Source organism: Salminus brasiliensis, chromosome 7 (assembly GCF_030463535.1).
Source record: "Salminus brasiliensis chromosome 7, fSalBra1.hap2, whole genome shotgun sequence".
NCBI classification, from domain to species: domain Eukaryota; kingdom Metazoa; phylum Chordata; class Actinopteri; order Characiformes; family Bryconidae; genus Salminus; species Salminus brasiliensis.
In genome coordinates, this window is record NC_132884.1 from 7,489,323 (window position 1) to 7,510,637 (window position 21,315).

At 43.8% G+C, this 21,315-nt stretch overlaps 1 protein-coding gene across 19 annotated transcripts in view; it reads left to right on the forward strand.

Moving 5' to 3' along the window:
- baz2ba (bromodomain adjacent to zinc finger domain, 2Ba) overlaps nt 1-21,315 on the forward strand; it is a 125,251-nt gene that overhangs the window by 79,059 nt on the left and 24,877 nt on the right. For 12 of the 19 annotated variants that reach the window (XM_072683644.1, XM_072683643.1, XM_072683636.1 and 9 more), the window contains exons 4-13: nt 10,363-10,563; nt 10,933-11,088; nt 11,613-11,818; nt 12,070-12,276; nt 12,818-13,414; nt 15,769-16,396; nt 18,181-18,468; nt 20,158-20,218; nt 20,348-20,456; nt 20,749-20,850. In XM_072683644.1, the coding sequence (XP_072539745.1) occupies nt 10,363-10,563; nt 10,933-11,088; nt 11,613-11,818; nt 12,070-12,276; nt 12,818-13,414; nt 15,769-16,396; nt 18,181-18,468; nt 20,158-20,218; nt 20,348-20,456; nt 20,749-20,850 (2,555 nt within the window). The remainder of the gene's footprint in view (nt 1-10,362; nt 10,564-10,932; nt 11,089-11,612; nt 11,819-12,069; nt 12,277-12,817; nt 13,415-15,768; nt 16,397-18,180; nt 18,469-20,157; nt 20,219-20,347; nt 20,457-20,748; nt 20,851-21,315) is intronic. The other 7 variants (XM_072683646.1, XM_072683647.1, XM_072683649.1 and 4 more) reach the window with 2 other exon arrangements.

Genomic DNA, 21,315 nt, shown 5'->3' on the forward strand with positions numbered 1-21,315 from the left:
ACATGTGAAAACACCTTTTCTCCCAGCCAGGCTTTAGCGCTCACAGCTTTGGCTGCAAATTGAAAAGCTGCTGCATTAATGAGGCTCAGACAATTAACCAGGCTTTTGTCGAACCGCTGCTGCTTTCTGCTTCCGACTGTCTGAGCGTGTGTCTATCTCGCTCTCCCCGTGGTTCCCTTGGTCCTTTTCTTTTGTTTCTCTTCCATTCCATACCATTCTGTTCCTCAGCCGTTACCTTTCCTTTCCCAATTTTTGTTCCTTTCCTAATTTCCTTTACTTTGCCTGACTTCCTTTCTGTCCCTTTCCTTTATTTTTCCTTTTTTGTGCTTTACGTTCCTTTGCCTTTTTCCTGTCCTTTCCTGTCTTCCTTTCCTGTGCTTTTGTTTCTTTTCCTTGCCGTACTGTTCTGTTCCATTTCCCATTTTTTCCATTTTTTTTCTTTCATTTTCCTTTTCTATTTTTTCCATACTGTTCTGTCCCTTTTCCTTTCCTTTTCTTTTCATATTGTTCTGTCCCTTTTCCTTTCCTTTCCTTTCCTTTTCTTACTGTTCTGTCCCTTTTCCTTTCCTTTCCTTTCCTTTCCTTTCCTTTCCTTTTCATACTGTTCTGTCCCTTTTCCTTTCCTTTCCTTTCCTTTCCTTTTCATACTGTTCTGTCCCTTTTCCTTTCATTTCATTTCCTTTCCTTTCCTTTCCTTTCCTTTCCTTTCCTTTTCATACTGTTCTGTCACTTTTCCTTTTTTTTCCTTTCCTTTTCCTTTCCTTTGCCTTTTCCTTTTCTTTCCTTTCCTTTCCTTTGCCTTTTCCTTTTCCTTTCCTTTCCTTTCCTTTCCTTTCCTTTCCTTTCCTTTCCTTTCCTTTGCCTTTTCCTTTCTTTTCCTTTCCTTTCCTTTGCCTTTTCCTTTTCCTTTCCTTTCCTTTCCTTTCCTTTCCTTTCCTTTGCCTTTTCCTTTCTTTTCCTTTCCTTTCCTTTCCTTTCCTTTCATTTCATTTCATTTCCGTTCCTTTCCTTTCCTTTCATTTCCGTTCCTTTCCTTTCCTTTCCTTTTCCTTTCATTTCCTTTCCTTTCCTTTTCCTTTAATTTCCTTTCCTTTCCATACTGTTCTGCCCCTTTGCCTTTTCCTTTCCTTTCCTTTCCTTTCCTTTCATTTCCTTTCCTTTCCTTTCCGTTCCGTTCCGTTCCGTTCCTTTCCTTTCCTTTCCTTTCCTTTTCCTTTCCTTTCCTTTCCTTTCCTTTTCATACTGTTCTGTCCCTTTTCCTTTCATTTCATTTCCTTTCCTTTCCTTTCCTTTCCTTTCCTTTCCTTTCCTTTCCTTTTCATACTGTTCTGTCACTTTTCCTTTCTTTTCCTTTCCTTTTCCTTTCCTTTGCCTTTGCCTTTTCCTTTTCTTTCCTTTCCTTTCCTTTGCCTTTTCCTTTTCCTTTCCTTTCCTTTCCTTTCCTTTCCTTTCCTTTGCCTTTTCCTTTCTTTTCCTTTCCTTTCCTTTCCTTTCCTTTGCCTTTTCCTTTTCCTTTCCTTTCCTTTCCTTTCCTTTGCCTTTTCCTTTCTTTTCCTTTCCTTTCCTTTCATTTGCCTTTGCCTTTCATTTCATTTCATTTCCTTTGCCTTTGCCTTTCCTTTCCTTTCCTTTCCTTTCCTTTCCGTTCCGTTCCGTTCCTTTCCTTTCCTTTCCTTTCCTTTCATTTCATTTCATTTCCGTTCCTTTCCTTTCCTTTCATTTCCGTTCCTTTCCTTTCCTTTCCTTTCCTTTCCTTTTCCTTTCATTTCCTTTCCTTTCCATACTGTTCTGCCCCTTTGCCTTTTCCTTTCCTTTCCTTTCCTTTCATTTCCTTTCCTTTCCTTTCCGTTCCGTTCCGTTCCTTTCCTTTCCTTTCCTTTCCTTTCCTTTCCTTTCCTTTCCTTTCATTTCCTTTCCGTTCCTTTCCTTTTCCTTTCCTTTCCTTTCCTTTCCTTTCCTTTTTCTTTCCTTTCCTTTCCTTTCCTTTCCTTTCCGTTCCGTTCCGTTCCTTTCCTTTTCCTTTCCTTTGCCTTTGCCTTTTCCTTTCCTTTCCTTTCCTTTCCTTTCCTTTCCTTTCCTTTCCTTTCCATACTGTTCTGCCCCTTTGCATTTCCTTTCCTTTTCCTTTCTTTTCTTTCCTTTCCTTTCCTTTCCTTTCCCATCTTTCTCTCTCTCTCTCTCTCTCTCTCACTCTCTCTCTCTCTCCCTCCCTCCCTCCCTCACTGCTCCAGTCCCGCGTGCCTATTCTCTGCTCCTTGATGCTGTTACTGAAACGGCCTCTTAAGAATATGCTATGATGTCAGCTGCAGTGTCCACAGTGTAATTTATTCTCTGTGCTCTGCGCTCCAATATATTTTTCATCCTCATGTTGATCCTGTGAGTTCCCCATTAGAGGCTCGTATCGACCATAGTCCATCTCTCTAATCTCCCTCCATATCTGTAGAGGTCGGGTCTGTGTGTGTGTGTGTGTGTGTGTGCATGTGAATTTAAAAGCCTGCAGTGAGAGTGTTTGTGTGTGTGAGTGTGTGCAGATTTGAAAGTCAGCAGTGTGTGTGTGTGTGACGCTCTATAGGAGAGCCAAATGGAGCTTTGTTATGAGATTGCCATTGTCTCTGGAGGATTGAGGCCTAAAGATGGCGTTCTATCTGCCATCATACAAGCACCAGTCTCATTGCTCTCGGCAGTTCCAGAGCGTGCCAGCCTCTCCGTTGCATTTATTATTTCCAATATTATCTTACATTATGTCATTCCGTGTGGACATTCTCACAGCCTCTTGAAGAACCTATTGCTGTATTTCTACTGAATAAATCTTGTACCAGAACAGAGACCTTCGTTTTGGGATTAGAGTAAGCAAACTTGTGTCAGATCGCAGACGGTGTTTGCCTGAGATGGAGAGTAAATGTGGAATGGGTTTATGGATGATGTACAAATGAATCACAGAAATGTCCAGTTTTCTTCGACAGTGAGAAATAATTACAAGAGGATTTATAGACATTCACTCTATGGACAAAAGTATTGGGACACCTGCTTGTTCATAATTTCTTCCAAACTCAAGTGTATTTAAAAAAAGAGTTTATACTGTTTTTGTTTGATTAACTGTCTCTAATCTCCAGGGAAGGCTTTCTACTAGATTTTGGAGCATTGCTGTGAGCATTTTATGTTCGTTCAGTGACCAAAGCGTTAGTAAGGGCAGCATGTTGGGTGATCACCATTCCACCTCATCCCCAACTCATCCCAAAAGTATTGCACATCTGTGTCAGCAATGGGTGCAACTTAAAATAGCTAAAGGCATTTATTAGACGGGGTGTCCACAAACATTTAGACATATAATGTATCTGGGAGGGTAGAGTGTGATGTACGTGACGTGTGGTTTGAATGTTTAAACTGAGTGTGTTTTTATGCTGAGCGGAAGGTGAGGTGGTCTGAAATGGAGAATATATGTGTGTGTGTGTCTCGCAGGGCAAAATGGAGAACACATGTCTCTTCTCTCTGTCTTTCTCCCCCACAAACACACGCGTGCAATTAACTCCGATCTGTCCGCCGCAGCGTGATTGACGCCAACAAAGGGCACGTTAATCCCTCTCTGCTGCATCCCACATGAGAGAGAGAGAGAGAGAGAGAGAGAGAGTGGGGGAGAGACAACACAGCGGTGCATTTTGAGATGGCCCTGTTTGTCAGAGCAAAGGATGGAAAGGAGGGAGAAGAAAGGATGGCAACTGTTGTTAGGGATTGGCCAACGTGAAGCGCTGTGAAACACCAGTGTTGCGATTATGTCGCCTGCTTATGGTGATTGCAGCACGCCTTACAATACAGTAAAGAAGACACTGCTGAATGTAGAGGCAGAGTAGCATTGTACAACCCTACTAAAGACTAGCCTGGGTTATCTTTGACCTAATGGATACCTTGATTTATAAGCGGAATTCCCCCTTTTCTGTTCCATCCTTTCCCAACTATACTGTTCTTTTCCCATTTCTTCCTTTCCTTTCTTTTTTCATTTCCATTTAACATTTACCTTTCCTACTTGCTTTGCCATGTTGATGTTCTTTCTGTTGTATACTGTTGTGCTCCTTTGTCCTTTCCGTTTTTCCCCATTTTCCTTTCCCACTTTTCCTTTTCTTTCGTTTTCTTTCCTCTTCATACTGTTCTGTCCCTTTGCCTTTTTTCTGCTCTTTTCCCATTTCCTTTCCTTTTCCATTCTTTTGTGTTCTTCTGGCGTGTTCCCTTTTTCCTTTTCCTTTCTGTCCTTTCCATGATCGTCTGTCCTTATCTTATCTATCCTTTCCTTCCATGCTCTTCTGTCCTTATCTTTCCTTTCCTTCCATGCTCTTCTGTCCTTATCTTTCCTTTCCTACCATGCTCTTCTCTCCTTTCCTTATCTTATCTTTCCTTTCCTACCATGCTCTTCTCTCCATTCCTTATCTTATCTATCCTTTTCTTCCATGCTCTTCTGTCCTTTCCTTCTCTTTCTATTCCCATTTTCCATTTACCGTTTCTACTTGCTTGTCCTTTTACTTATATACTGTTTTGTTCCTTTTTCCTTTCCTTTTTTTCCTATTTTCCTTTCCTTTTCCATACTTTTCTATTCTTTTGGCCTTTCCTCTTCCCTGTGTGGTTTTTCCCTTTCCCGTCCTTTCCTTTCCTTTCCTTTCCTTCCATGCTCTTCTGTCCTTATCTTTCATTTCCCTTTTCCCAGTTCTCTTTCCTCACTGCTTCAGTCCTGTATGCTTATTCTCCACTCCTTGATGCTGCTTCTTAAGACTATGCTATGATGTCAGCTGTGTTATTTTTGACCTCATGGATGCCTTGATTCTTAAGCGGAACTTCCTCTTTTTTTAAGCTCAGTTTTGTTGCTGCCTCTTTTTGAGTGTTTTTTAAGTGTTGATTCCAGGCTATGATTCATCAGACACCCACGGACACTCATCTGGAGCTGTGTTTGGTCAGAGTACTCCCAGCACATAGTGTGTAAACAGTGTGTGTGGTTAAAGGCTCATGTGCAAGTGTAGCCCTCTGTGGTATCAGTATTTAAAAAATGAAAAAGTATAGTATCATGATCATGAGAAATAAGCGATAGAATGAGAGAGAGAGAGAGAGAGAGAGAGAGAGAGAGAGAGGGAGAGAGAGAGGGAGGAGAGAAAGAGAGACAGAGAGAGGGAGATTTAAACAGGGAGAAGAAGAGAAAGAAGGAAAGAAGGATATCAGGTAATCCTGTAATTCTGCTCTGCTCCTTCTCTGTGCGTCTGATTTAATTATTGGCTGGCTGAAAGCGCATTAATATGAGGCTGGCGTTTTTCGCCTGCGTGTGTGTGTGTGTGTGTGTGTCCCGGTGTGGCGAGCGCCAGCAGGAGCGGATGTCGACCTTTTAGGGAATATTCTCTCTCATTTATCTCCACATCCTCTCTCTCTCTCTCTCTCTGTCTCTCTCTCTCCCCACCTCTATCCCCTTCTCACTCTCTTCCACCTCTGTCTCTCTCCCCCCTCTCGCACTTTCCCTCCCCTTTATGGCTCACTCCTCTCTTTCTTTCTTGCTCTCTCTCTTTCTTTCTGTCTCTCCCCCCTAAATGTGCAGTTCTATCATAATTAGATTTAGCCTATGGATTCGTTTGGTGTGTGTGTGTGTCTAGCGAGTGTGTGTTTACAAGATCAAGTGTGAATTAGCAGGTATTTATGCGTCTGCGTGTGTGTGTGAGTGCGTGTGTGTGAGTGTGGAATGGGGTGTAAGGATGTATGTGTATGTGTAGTTGGGAAGATAAATGTGTGGATGAGTGTGTGTGTGTGTGTGTGTGTGTGTGTGTGTGTTTGAAACCAAGAAAGCAGGTATTTATGCGTGTAAGAGTAAGTGTTGGTGTGTGTGAGCGCATGTGTGTGGAGTTGTGTTAGTGTGTGTGAGAGAAAAAAAGAGGCTGGAGCTGGAAGAGTGAATGGTGCCCTTAGGGAGCATGCTGCACTCGTTCCCTCTGGCGGATGCAGTCAGGCTGGCCATCTCTCTGTCGTTCACTCGCATCTGCCGCTCCTCCTCGCCTTCAGGAAAAAAAAAAGCGGGGGAAAAAAGCCTCCGTATTTCGCAGTCATCACTTTTGTGTGTGCGTGCGTCTGACCTGGCGCTCGGCTGCGCTGCTGGAACAGCGTGCCCAAGCCTTTTTTCCCCACGCGCTCTCTAATGCAAATTGAATTTGCATGAAATATGCGGCACAGAAATTGCATCTGACTCCTGGAGGAGACGGTACACGGCTCTGCTCCTGCCAGAGAATACTGCTGAAAGGAAAAAAAGACACAGTGATGAGGATGAGGATGAGGATGATGATGATGATGCTGGTGATGGTGATGAAGGCCTTGGTACATTGTAACACTAACCTAACTACAAACGTTAGTGATTTCAAACAAATAATTAATCACAAAAGGGTCCCATTCATTTATTCCCAGTCCAAACAGCCATTAACTGCAAGTTCTTCATTTCTCAGGAGAGGATTCTGAGGAGATCAGATGTAAGAGAATCCACTCGCTTGAGGATTGAGAGATAAATAAAATAAAACCAGGTTTCAGAACTGGAGTTTAGAAAAATGATGATCATTCAGAGATGCAGAGAAAACATAACTTCTAACAATCATGCCATGCAAGACCACTAGACCATTAGACCACCAAAACTGCCTCCAGCAGATAAACAGCCCTCGAAGCTCTAATCTTGAGAGAACATGCACAGATGTTTGTGTCCATCCTTCCACTGTGAGAAGATGCAAGAATTGATGAAGCTGACCAAGAAGCTCTTATTGAGAAAAGGAAACAGACAACAAAGAAGTTCATCAAACTGCTGAAGCTGCTGGTACTCTCACAACAATGGACTGACCACTCCAGAGTCCAGACCTGGGTGGTGGGAAGCAGTAAATGATTCTAAACATCTAAGAACTTTGAAAGTGTGCAGATTTGTCTGAAAGGGGGGTCATACTTGCCAGCCCTTATGACTGGGAATGATATAAATGGAGGGTGCCCTTACTTTTGTACAGTATTATACAGTATATTGGCTAACAAGTAGAGTTTGTTTGGTTAAATCCACACAGTGTACAGTTTCCCCCTGCCACACATGTACTAAACCTAATGCATGCTAATATTGACACAGTTACACTGTCACAGTTACACTAGGCTTCTCTCAGTACATTTTCATGAGCAAAATGCCATTTATTGTAGTGTTATTTGCCATGTTAAGTGATTTTGCGTATGCAAATAAATTTGACATGGCAGTCTTCGATATCAAATTCAACTTTTTACTTCAAGACGCGCAATCACGTCTACGAACCGTAGCGTTGCTGCTCTAGCTGTACTGATCTCTAAAGTGGTCTAGCCCTGAAGACCAAAAACTGTAAAAAAAAAAAGGCTTCCATTAGCCATGTCTTCCCCACTGGCTCTAATTCTGCCTTGTCATTTACCTCGGAAGTCAAACGTTGGAGCTGGAAATGTTGTCAAGATCACAGTTTATTAAAAAAACATATTCAAAAAGCAGTGGTGGCTCAGCGGTTAGAGCTCCGGGCTGCCGATAACAGGGTTGTGGGTTCGATTCCCGGGCTCTGCAAGCTGCCACTGTTGGGCCCTTGAGCAAGGCCCTTTACCCTCTCCGCTCCCCGGGCGCTGGAGTTGGCTGCCCACCGCTCTGGGTGGGTGTGTGTGTGTGTACTCACTGCCCCTAACACATGTGAGTGTGTGTTCACTACCAGATGGGTTAAATGCGGAGGACACATTTCGCTGTACAGTGACAAATACGTGCACCTTTACCTTTTAGTTAGCTAAAGACTTTGGAGTTTGCCGCACCTGGTTTGACAATCCTTTACCTGTGTTTTATAGCAAATCTAACCAAATAATGTCCCAGGTTAGCGTTTTTAGCGATACCAGCCGCATTGGGCATCCAAGCACCATGGAAAACACGTCCACAGATGGAAGTTAGACAGTACTGTTTGTACAACCGGTATAATACTACTGCTTTTATTACTGTTAATGTGCTGTGCTGCCATCTTGGATTTTGAACTTGGAGTTGGTGGGACTCTCCCCACTTTTCCAGTAGGAAATCCAGCTTGTGGGGGCAGTTGAAATTTCCTACTTGGAACTTAGAAAATCTGATGGGACTCAAATGGGACACAGCTGCACATTCAGTCTGTCCGAGACTGTTTTAGGACTTTTCTGTTATATTGCTGTTTATTGTAGGCAGGTCAGCTTGCTAATCGCTAGGTTAGCTTCTCGACTGAGAGGAATGCAGTATGCTGCACCGTACTGTAGCTAGTATGTAATTATCTGACATGACTGTGCTCACTTTTGTATTTTTCTTTTGTTTGTTTGTTTCTGTTAACCAAGTAAGCTAACATGCTAATTGTTGAGTTAGCTCTGAGCTAAACGCAGCTCCACAGAGTTTAAACATTGGCAGTTCTGTGAGCAGCCCTGTGCTCTCCTCAGCATCAGATTATCCGATTTATCAGATTATTTACTTTGTGTTTTTATTGTTTACGGTGGTCTAGGATTTTTTATTTTACACTTTATTCACATAATTCATAATGCACATATTTTATATGCACATATTTAATTTTTTCTCTTTTTGTTTTACATTTTATTTAATGTTATAGAGTGTTTATCTTCGAGTGTTTATTCGTACACAAACGGTTGCAACTCTAACAACTGCAATTTCCCTCCTGGGGTCAATGAAGTATTTCTGATTCTGATTCTGATACGACAGCAAATGTCTAGTGTGCCTGCAGCTGTAAGCTAATGTATGCAGTAATGTAGGCTAATGAAGTTAAGGTGTAGTAAAAGCTTTTATGCTACTACTTAACTTGACTTAACGTGACTTTTCTAATACTGTATGACTTACTGTTCTGCTAAAACATACCCCGTATCCAGTCTGATTGAGACCATTTAACAACTTGACAGGTTTGAGGCACCCGTAAGATGATAGGCATGTGTGTACGGTGCTAATTGGTGGGGTATAAGCTTCCATTACTTATTTGCTACATTAGCCTGGTAGCTGTAGCGCAAAACTAAGAAGCGTAATTCAGGCACCAATATGTCTTGGGTGATGGGTTTCTGGATAATTTTTCTGATCTTGTTTAGCTTCTGTCAAAAACACTGAATACATTAAGTGCCACATGCTTATACAAAAAAGAGAGAGAAAGAGCGCGAGAGAGATAGAGACACCCTTCAGCTCCCTTTCTCGCTGGAACTAATGGCATCAACTCTTCTTCCAAAAGCGAATTATGCGCTGGGATAACATTGTGTGTGTGTGAGTGTCTGTGTGTATGTAGTGGGGTCTCCCTCCCATTCCGCTGTGTGTGTGTGTGTGTGTGTGTGTGTAGAGCTTAGAATCTACATAATAAATTTCCTATGAGTAGTTTCTCAGCCGGGCTGATCCGGGCTCTCCGCTTGCACTGCCATGTTCTGGCAGATCAGCCGAAATCCTCCTGAATCTCCTGTCCTTCGCTGTGCGCCAGTGTCACTATTGATAATGCATTAAACAACCTGGCGAGGGAGCCCTGGCAGGAGCGGTGGGGCGAAGCGGGGCGGGGTCTATGAGGAAGTGTAACAGTATTAAAGTTTAACATGCAGAAAGGGTGTATTATGCAGTCTTGGTGTTTAAGTAATGTGTGTATATGTATGTGTGTGTGTGTGTGTGTGTGTGTGTGATCTGTGAAGTGCTAGACGAATGCGTGTTGGTGTATGAGAATAGATTAGTGCATGTATGTGGTGATGGTAATAGTAAGTATGTGACTTTGTTTGGGAAGTCAGTTGCTCAGATGCAGTTTTACAACCCTGTTTTACAACCCTGTTACCCAGTTATATTAGAAGCTCTGCTTATTCTCTGCTTTATTGCACAACCCTGTCAGTGCAATGTGCTGTTAGCAGGCTAAAGAGATTGTAGCCAGGTTAGCTCCTATCCTTGCTTCCACCTGCTTCATTAGGTTTAGTTTTCTTAGATAATTACGATACAAAATATGCCGGTGCTTTCCATTCTGATGTGTGTTTAGCTCCAGTTTGGTGCAGCTGGGGTAGTCCAGTTGTTTTTGAGGGACCCGACACTAAAGAGAAGAAGAAGAGAAGGGATGGTAAAAGCCACTCGGCTAGTGTTAGCTTTTAGCATAGCGAGGATCATCATTTTGTACCTCCTCGGCTTTCGCTTCATCGCCTCATCGCTCGGCAAGCTGCCACAGCCCTTGACCAAGGTCTTGTCTTGTCTTGTCTTGTCCCGTAACAGAGCAGAGTCTGGTGGTGATGTGCTGCTCTCCAGTATCCACAACAGCGTATTCAGAGTGACGTGGTTGGAAGTGGATGAGGATTTCAGTGTGCAGTTTGCCAGATGCTTATGGAGGTCTGTTGTTGTTGCTGTTGTTGCAGGGCCTCTGTTCGGGGTGGTGGGAAGTGAGCAGCCATTCAGCGTCAGCTCTGTGACCTCTGTGCCCAGTGCCTTCCCAGTGATGGCTCATCCTGCCTTTGGCCTCCTGTCCCCGGCCACTGCACGCCCTGAGTTTGGAGGTCTGGGGGCTCTGGGGGTCACCGCAGCCTTGGCAGCCCACCCGCAACTAGGAGCTTTCTCAGGTAAAGCAATACAATATTTAGTGAGTCTGAGTGAGGAGAGCAGAGTGAATTTTCTGTATGCTGTTACAAGAACAGATTTCTTTGATTAACATCACTTCATTCTTTAAATATAATTGCATAGTTATTTAATTGTTAATGTTTAAGTTTAATTACATTATTGAATTAATGGCAAGTGATAATTAGTAAGTAATGCATTTATATCATTTTTTTGTTACAACAACTGTAACAGGACTTTTGGGTTAGTTAGTGTAGTAGGAGGGTGTAGTATATTATTATGGTATGTAATGGTATAATAAATGATGTAATGATGAAGTGTAGTAATTTTAGTATTTTAGTAAAGATGACTGTATATATATTTTTTATTATCAGAGTGGTGGAGAGCAGCAGAAGCTCATGGGCGGACTCCTGCAGCCTTCTTCCCGCCTTTCCTAGGCCTGCCCCCACTGTTTGCGCCTCCTCTCCAGAACCACGAGGCCACTCCATACACTTCCAAAACCCAGAGCAAAGGCAGCCGGGGGTCTAAAGGTAGGCAACATGAACATTTTCCACAGTGCCTGGAACATTGACCTACAACTAGCTCTCAGTGCGTTGTAGTATGATGCCAAATCAGTATTGAGTTATTGTTGAAAATTGAGCTGAAATGGCATGGTAATTTATTTTCATGGTGATTTAAAATTGACAAATGGTTGATAATTAGTCTGTTTCTCGTCTGTTTTCAGCTGATCTGCCAAATTTGTTGTAATTATCGACTCAGCAAATTGTTAGTCCGCCCACTGCAGTCTGTTAATAGTTGAATAGTCGCCTTGGAGGCAACTGTGCTTGTTAAACAGTTTAAGGCAGCCCTCAGGTACGTGTGTACACTGGCAAGCATCGCTCAAAGCTGGTGCCTCAGGTGTTGACTAGAAAGTTCTGTCTGGGGTATTTAAACGGGTTTTACATTTATAGCAACCTTGTTATTAGCTGATGTGAAAAATGCCCTTTGATGACATCACCTGCCTAATTCCGAAGTGACCCTAGTTCAACCCCGCTGTGTTCTGTTGCACCTGCAGGTGTTAACGGAGCTGTGAACGGCAGTGCTGTCTCTCCCTCCGTCACTAAAGGGAACGTCTCCGCATCTGCCTCACCCTCCCCTGCGCTGCGGCCCCCGGAGCGCAGCCGGACCCCCAACGCCAAGCCCCGTGCCCGCAAGGCTGGTCACCATAGCAACAGCACAGGAGAGCTCCAGGAGAAGCCCTCTCAGAAGCCTAAAGAGAAGGTAAGAGATACTGTGACACAGGGAGCAGACGGGTCCCCTTCGATTCTTTGGGGGAGGTGGGGGAGAAATGTGAGAATGGGAGAAATGGGAGAAAAAATTTACGGTTTGTAAGTACATCTTCACTGGAGCTCAAATATGACATTTGGTTTCATTTGCAACACTTGTCTCACAGTGTTTTGAATGTGATTGTACAGAGATCATAGGAGATTGATTGACTGATTGATTATTGATGTTTATGTTGGCCACTGTAGAAAGCCCGCAAGAAACAGGGGGATGGCTTAGGTGTGAGTGACAGCGAATCAGGCTCGTCGTTGGACAGCGACAGCGAGGGAGTCAGCAGCAGCGACTTGGACGACCTCGGGGAAGAGGAAGACGATGACGACGACGATGACGACCAGAGTAAAGACAGTGAGGAGTCTGACTCAGAAAAGGAGCCACAGAAGAAAAAGAAAGTGAAAGTAAGTTGGCTGCCTGTTTTTCTAATCAATTCTGATTCAGTTTGTTGGTTAGTGGAACTATTCTGCCTTCTGCAATTTCATCTTCTCCAGAATGGTGCGGGCATCGTTCAAGTGATTTTTTCTTTAGTAACGAAAGAAACAAAACTATCTTGCTTCCCAATGCTTACTTTATTGTATTGCAATGTGATAAAAAGATGTGAAACATATGAACACTAGACAATGAAGAAATATTACACATCTGACTTTTGTACTCTTAGTCGTCATCTCACTTTTTCCCCTAATTGCAGACTATTCAAATCCGTTGACTGTTGTTTGACTCCGTTCACATTATAAGCTTCATTGTTCAATTTAGATTTTTTGTCTGGATATGATCTTTCTGACTTGGTTCACATCTATTCGTATCCAGTCTTAGACCATATATTAAAGTGGCTCAGATCTGAGAATTAAGCCCAAAAAATTAGATTTGCACCACTTCAGGCTGGTAAATGTGAACGTAGCCGGTGCAGCTCTAAATGGTGCACTCTCGCCGCTTGTTTCCCAGGTTGGGATGGCAAATATTGGGACGAGTAACAAGGAGAAGGCCAGGCTTATGGAGGCATGGGACATCCGGGAGGGCCTTCACCGCAACGCCTCTTTAGACCTCCTAACTATGGTCCCGTTACCCCGCTCACCCTCGCCCTCGGTTCACACTCAGTCCTCCAGAGCCCGAGAGAGACCGGCACAGCCCACCAGCGTCATTCAGTCCACGGGCCTGGCAGGCAGCGCCAAACCGTTATCGCTAATCAGCCAGTCTCGGCGTGATGCTTCCCCCAAACACCTCTCCGCCTCTCCCCAACACCTCAGCTCCACTTCTCCCAGACCTCCAGCCATCTCCCCTAAACCTCCTGCAGCCTCTGGCAAGCCCCTCGCCTCGTCCCATCAGCCCCTCCCGCTTTCTCTCTGCTCTTCCCCCAAACCACTCTCAGTCCCTTCTCCTCCTAAGCCCCTCCCCCTATCTTCCTCCCCTAAACCACCACCTCTGACGCCCTCCCCCAGGGCACGCTCCCTAGGCTCCGCCCTCAAGGTGCAGGAAGCTCTGAGCAGCAGGAAACTCCTGGAGAACTCGCTGGCTCAAATTGCTGACTTCAGACTCAAACAGGTGGGCACACTCATGCGTACACAAGACCCTACACCTGGACAGAATTTCACTAAGGACGATGTGTTAGTTCGCTTGAGAACTAGGGGCACTACCACTGATATGTAGGCCAGTGCCAATATCAAGTATTGTAGTGCAGTCACCTAACAGCTTGGCTTGGAAGTGAGGGGTCACATTTACAGTAAACCACCAAAGGTCTTTAGAAAATCTATCTGCTCATTTGTCTTCCTACAACATACAGTGCATCCCTACAATGCAGCCAATACAAGGTGATGCATGCAAAGCCTTTTATATAAATCTACATAGCCTTTTACACTGGGCATGCAGGAGATCAGCCACAAAAAATAAAGTAGAGTTCAGTTCAGTTTTTTTTGCCATTTGCCACTTCAGACTCATGCACAAAATAGTGGGTTTGGTAAGGCATGATTACTTGTTGGTAAGGCATTGCCCCTCTAAATGACCCCCTGACACCAGGCCTGAAAAAGAAATACTTCAGAACCAGGACTGGGAACATCAATTTCCATTGTATCTACTCAGCATCCGTTTTCCTTCCATCTGCCCGAAAAGCAAATGGGCTGAAATGCACTCTCCGTACTTTTTGTATGTGAATCTTTTTAAGCCAATTTCAGATTAGGGGTGTCAGGGTGGTGTTGCTATTCAGCGTCTGTCTCTTTATTGACCAGCCTCTTTGAAAAGGTCAGAGAAAGCAAGCAAGAGAAAGAGAGAGAGCTAGAGAGAGAATGCAAGTGCGCAGGGGTATTGAGAGAGAGAGGGAAAGAGTGAAAGCCACTGAGAGGGCTTCTCTCTCGCTCTTATCTGTATGATTGGGTCCCCCACTGTGTGGCTTCGGTTGGTAAATGAAAGTGACAATGTGGTTTGCTTTATAAGAATTACTTCAGCAAAGCCGACAAGCAATTAACTCCACAACTTCTTAAGGGCCTAGATTCTAGCAAATGAGTGGAAAAATAGGCTTTTTCCCACCCCTTCTTTTGTAGGCATGAAATTACTGCTGAAGAGGCTAATACACATTTTTTTCCCTCCCTCTCCCCCCTCGTAATCAGCTAAAGTGGTTTTATCATGCCATTATTGTGCTGAACGGTTTTATATTGGCTTGTGATTTCGGTTTCATTCATTTAAATTACCATCCCAACGTCAAACATGTGTTTACTGATTGGAGACAGGAAACAGAACCCGAGTAACGCAGAAATCTCGAGCCATTGAGCAAAGTGTTTGTAATAGAAGAGAGTTTGTGTGTGTGTGTGTGTGTGTGTGTGTTTTCCTTTTGCTGTGGTAATGAGTGGTGCTTTTAGTGGCACAGACACTGTGAACGATGCCTGCTCTGGACTCTATTGTTCAGAAGCCAAACTGAGTCACAGCGCACACGGCATTGTGCTCCACCACAAACACACTCTCACACACGCGCTCTCGCCATCAGCGCTTATGCCACATGACAACCAGAGCAATTACCACATCTCTCTGCACTTCTCTCCTCCTCTCCTGTCTCTGTCTGTCTCCTTTTTTCTCTTCCCCTCTCTTTTCCCTTTTGTTGGCTTCCCTCATTTACTTTATATTTCTCTGAATCTTTCCCTGACTTTTCTGTGATGCCAGTCTGTCTCTTTTTTCTATGTCATGTGGAATGGTAATGCTGTAGTTACCTTAAAGGGCAATTCCACCTAGTTTTCAGAACTGAATATTTATATGATTAAATTATTCTCATCTAACCCAACCCCAAAGGATGATCAGATTCTTCCTAAATCAAAGCTTAATAAAAACACAAAACTTTTGTTGGAGTAAGGGTCAATGCTCTCCAAGGAAGGCTTTCTACTAAAATGTAGAGCTTTACTGTGAGGATTTGATTGCATTCAGATTGTATTAGTGTTAGTGAGGTCAGGATGTTGGAATATCACCGTTCCACCTCATCCCAAACTCATTCCAAAAGTTACGGACATCTTTCCAGAGACTTTATGCCCCTATAGCCTACTCCTGGCATTATGCACAGTTGTTTTAGGACAAATCTTTTCAAAACTATTGTGAAAAAAATGTCTCGGGCATCAGGTTGACCAAGTTATTTGAATGTCTGGTTCCTGTCACCTCCACTGGCCGGGGTCACTTCTGACTCAGCAAGTGTCTCTAGAATGGAGCGTTTCATGTTTCACCACTTTATATGACTTTGTTTATGTTTTTGCAGTTAATCATGCAGAAAATGTCCTTAACTTTTACAGTTGAGAAATATGTATTTAACATTGTATTTGACTATTTATTGTCTGATTGCACTGATAATATGCATTAAATAGTTCATTCCTGCTGGCACAAAGAGAGTAAAACATGTGAACTCTCTCTCCCTCTCTACTCTCCAGTCCCTTCTGTCACAGGACCAGGAGTTCCCACTCCAACTCAAGAAGCAGCAGGAGTCGTACAAGCCCTCAAAGCGTGCCGGGACAGAGTCCTCCTCCTCTTCTGCGCCCTCAATGCTCTCGTCCACTCTCCTGCCTCTCAAACCCTCCTCAGGCCGCACCAAACCCCCTGCAGCCCAGGGTGCGGCCCCATTACCCGGCCTGCTGCTCTCCCAGACCCTGCTGGGTCTAAGCCAGGCCAACGGGGTGATCCAGAGCATGCCCCAGGACGTCCCCCTGGCCCTCACTACCAAGCCCCATGCAGACCTGCCCGTCAACCTCAGCACAGGGGGCAGGAAGGATACCCCGACTCCCCCCACCGTCGCAGCCCCCACCTCTTCACCAGCGCCAACAGGACGGCCACGCAACTCCCGCAAGAGCAAAACCCCCAAACCTTTGGAGGCCTGGAAAGAGGTGTCCCAGAACCACTTGGTGCAGTCTTTGGTGGACCTGTTCCACCGCGGTGGGGCAGAGCAGGAGCTGCCTGGTAGCAAGGACTCGGATGACTCTGCAGAAGACGATGACGATGATGAAGATGACGATGTGGATGATGAAGAGGAGGATGAGGAGGATACAGATGACAGCCTCTCAGGTATGGGGGACACTGCCACATGACTTGCCTATGGAGTTTCTGACCATGTCTGACATGCTGTTATCTATGAAAGTGGACAAAATTAGGTCAATTTGGTAGAAACTTCATTTCAGCTTGGCAGATGCTCTCCTCCAGAGTGATCTCAGAGAATGTAGCTCTAGTAATCTTGCCCAAGGATGTGCTTGCTTGAAAGGGGAAGGGCAGAGAGAGCAGCAGTCTCACCCATTATGCTCAACCTTCCATAACAGTATTATAGTAGTTATAGCATTGAAGCCTGAATTATTTTGTCAAAATTGCACATTTTCAGTTTCTCTCCTATGTATCTATAGACTACGTAAAGCTACTTTAAAGCTTTACTTTAAAGCTAATCAAGTTGATGCTCCACTGACTGTAACATTGAGAAGGTCGTCTCTGCCATTGCCACTCCAGCCCCAGAACACTGCTACTATGTCGTACTATGTAACTTCGTTAGAGCTGCACAACTACCTGTGTAATGCTGCATAACCCGAGTCATATTTATGTAAAATCCTGCAACATTGCTCTCCCGCCTCCCGATGCTTCGTTCACTTTCAGGGACAGTTCTGTGTCTCTCAGTTTGGCAACATGTACAGTTGTTTGTGAGGGGGGCGCTCAAAGCATATTTGTGGAAGTGGAGTAAATGTAAATTATACTTCCCAGCTGTGGGGGGAGCCCAGGAGCAAAATACCAGTTCTTGCACACTGCTGCTTTAAAAGTCAGAGAATGTTTTTTTTGTTCGTGGTCTCAGTAATTGTGCTGAGCTAACACACACTTATCTGCCGTCTTCTCTGCTGTTTAAAAGATTGGATTCATTTGCTATATAAAGTCAATTAATTAAATAACAGTGACATTATATTATTATCTCTTTGGGTCAAAACCGCCTCAAGCCATGTTTTTACTTATGTGAGTCGCATAATCATCAACACAGATAAAGAGTATTCAGCTGCTTCAGTGAGGATCAGTGAGGGCTCTGTATGAGACATCAACATTAAATTATTCATGTTGAATTATTCAGTCAGGCATCATTGTGTATGACCAGTAAGTTCCAGTTGTTTTCATTTTGATGCCAGTATCTGTCATAAGAATAAGCCATTTACATTCATTTAGTATACGATCTGCCATAAGCTGTGATCTCCACCTTTAAAACATGCTGATGGGTCTGGATATTAATCTCAATATACCTACATTTATTATGCTTACATACTTACATACTTACATATTATTGATGCTGGACTGTGTTCTCTGTCATTTTAGAATCTCAGAGCTCATTTTTCTTCATATTATTGAAAATGATTCCAAACATTTGAATGCTAGTGTAAATTGCTACACAGTATGTCCAAATATTTGTGGAAACCCTTTCTAATTATGTATTTAGATGCTATAAGTTGCACCTATTGACTGACACAATTTGCAAATACACACACATACACACAGCTGGCCAATAGAATAGGACTCTATTAACATGAAACTATCGGCACCATGCCCAATGCTAGGTGTGAGCTAGAGGGGTATAGATAGGGGTATAGATGCTAGGTAGAGGAGCAGTGGAACTGTGTTCTCTGAAATGATGAAGCTTCATCCAGTTCTTTTGGGATGAGGTGGGGTGGTGATCATCCAACAACCTGACCTCACTAGCACTCGTGTTGGTGAATGCAATCAAATCCTCACAGCAATGCTCTGAAATCTAGTAGAAACAGTTAGTCCAACAAAAGCAGGATGTTTTAAATCTCTCTCTCTCTCTCTGTCTCTCTTTCTCTCTCTCACAGAGTCAGACAGTAACTCCGACAGTGAGTTGAATGGGTCTGGGAGCAGTAAGCGGAAGAAGAGGGACTTGACGGAGGCGGAGACGGATGGAGAGAAGACCCCTCTGAAACTCAGCAAAGGGGTGTCCCTGCTCACCTCCTCCGCCAATCACAGTCTGCCTGATTGCTCGCCGCTCAACCTCCAAGTGATTAAGCCCTCCAGCATGGCCACGCCCACTATCGTGAGCGGCGCCAGTGCCTTTGCCTATCACAGCTCTCCGTCTTCATCCTATTCTGTTGGAACCTCCCCAGGTAATCATGGGCAACACGAGGCAGAACTAAACTGCCCTCAAGACTTTATGGTTAATATGTGTCTTTTAGAACTCTATTAGCATCAAGGCTTTGTGTGTGTGTGTGTATGTGTGGTCTTTGGTGTATCTTGTGTCTGCAAGCGGGCTGTCACACTCGGATGATGGGTTGTCTATTTTTAGGAAGGCAAATTGTGGTTGTAGGCATTGCACTGCTCTCTTCCTTGGAAGTGTGTGTGTGTGTGTGTGTGTGTGTGTGTGTGTGTGTGTGTGTGGTGTCCTAGGATTAGATTTTCCTCCTGTGCAGATTTTGACTCCAGAATAATAAGCGAGGAAATAAGACAGGACATCTTATAAATGAGTTTAACACATTTTCCCTTAATCGTGTTATTTCTCCTGCGTACCGGAGCTGGGTGATATTGTAAACGCAGTAGCTAATGAGGAGGCTGTGTGTGTAGTCTGCGTTAACCTCAGAGCCGTGTTTGGTTGAACCTGTTAACTCAGGCTTACACAGTCATTATGGCTGTTTGGCTGACTCTGGCTTTTTCCCAGCGAGATTCGTTAAACAAAATACTCACAAATCCAACAAACACGTCAAGCCAGTGGGTTTGTTCTTGGCTGGGTTTCAACATTCCGCACTGTAGCAGGAAAAGCACTTGTTGCTGCTTCACTCCCACACTGTGTGTGTGTGAGAGAGAGAGAGAGAGAGAGAGAGAGAGAGAAAGAGAGAGAGAGAGAGAGAGAGAGAGAGAGAGAGAGAGAGCATGTCAAAGCCTGAGTGTGTTTGTTCTGGCTTTGAGGAACGTGAAGAAGCGGATGTCAGAGAGGAGGAGAGGCTTTTTCAGAATGGTGAAAAGGCAATGGTGTGAATGCCATACTGCCAGCAGAGTCTCATCTCCTAACCAGTTACACAACATTACACTACTCTACACTACACGCTTCTACACTACACCATGTTTACTGTACACAACACTGTGTTACCTGTACACTACACTACACCACATTTACTGTACACTACATCACATTTACTGAACACTACACTACACTACATTTACTGAACACTACACTACATTTACTGAACACTACACTACACTACACTACATTTACTGAACACTACACTACACTACATTTACTGAACACTACACTACATTTACTGAACACTACACTACACTACACTACATTTACTGAACACTACACCACATTTACTGTACACTACACTACACTACATTTATTGTACACCACGCTACACTACACTGCATTTACTGCACACTACACTACATTATGTTTACCATATATTACACTACACTACATTTACTGTGAACCACACTACATTTACTGTGAACCACACTACACTTATCATAACTATACTACACTATATTTACTGAACACTACACTACACTGTATTTATTCTTCACTACCATACACTACACTACACTACATGTACTCTTCACTACAATACAATACACTACACTACATTTACTCTTCACAATTTCTTTCTTACTTTCTTACATTTCTCTCAACACATAGCAAAGTACTCTGTTAAAGTGTTGTATGTGATAATATTTTGCCAGTAAAAGCACCCTCCTTTCCTTTTTCCTACCTTTATCATGTAGACACTCTGCCTACTGATGCTTTAATAAACAGCTTTTAAAGTCAAAGTCATCTCTCTCTCTCTTTCTCTCTGCTCTCATAGGCTCAGGGAAGAGGAAGCGTGTGATGAATGAGGATGATCTAAAGACTCCTCTGGAAATGGGGTATGTGTAACAGTGTGTGATTCAAACATCATGCACACACACTCGCGCACACATATACACACTAGCACAAATTGAGCATGTACCATTAATTTTTTTCCTGTGTACTGCCTTTTATCTGTCTGACTCTAGCTGGCGGAGGGAGACCAGGATCAAAACGGTTGGAGGTCGCCTCCAAGGAGACGTGGCGTATTACGCCCCTTGCGGGAAGAGGTTGCGGCAGTATCCAGATGTGGTGAAGGTAACCGCTGAACTCTGACCCTTCCTCACGCTCGCTTTAGCCCCAACACAGAAGAAAATGAAGCCCTGTAGATGATTCCCATTAAACCCCTCCCCCTTTCATTTCCCCCTACCCACAGCGCTAGCCCTAAACATACCCTAACCGTGGTGCCTCCACTAGCTTTACCACAGCCTCCCCTCTCCCCTATAGCTAGCTTTGCTGTGCAGTGCCGGAGTGACTGCTTTCAGTGTGCTACAGTTAACTGATGGCTCTCTGTCTCACCAAACAATCATTATTATTCTCTCTTCTGTAGTATCTATCCAGATATGGAATAAGTGACATCACACGCGATAATTTTAGCTTCAGTGCAAAAATAAGGGTTGGTGACTTCTATGAAGCCAGAGAAGGACCCCAGGTGAATGCCTTTCATCTCCTCTTTTTTTCTGTTGTGTTCTCTTTTTTCCCTCTCTCTCTGTCTCTCTCTATCTCTCTATCTCTTTCACTTTCATCTTGAATCAAGAGGGCAGGGATTTTCGATTGAACCCCCCGATTAAAAAAAGTTCCCCTTTAGACTGTAGGAAGCAATGCAATAATCAAGTTTTCATTACTTCCACAGGGTGTTCTGTTCTGTTTCATGTTTTGTTTGTGTGTGTGTGTGTGTGTGTGTGTGTGTGTGTGTGTGTGTGTGTGTGTGTCGGAGTAGGTGGGGGGAAGTTAGATAGAACTTCTGTAAGAGAAGGTTCATTCAATAAGGCTTGTCATTTTTATCTGAAACGAGCTGATTGATTTTTCTCTCTTCTTTTACTCCAATATCTCTGAAAACTATCCTAAAGGGCAGTGCTGGCTTGTGTTTGCTAGTGTACAAGTACAAGCAACAGTC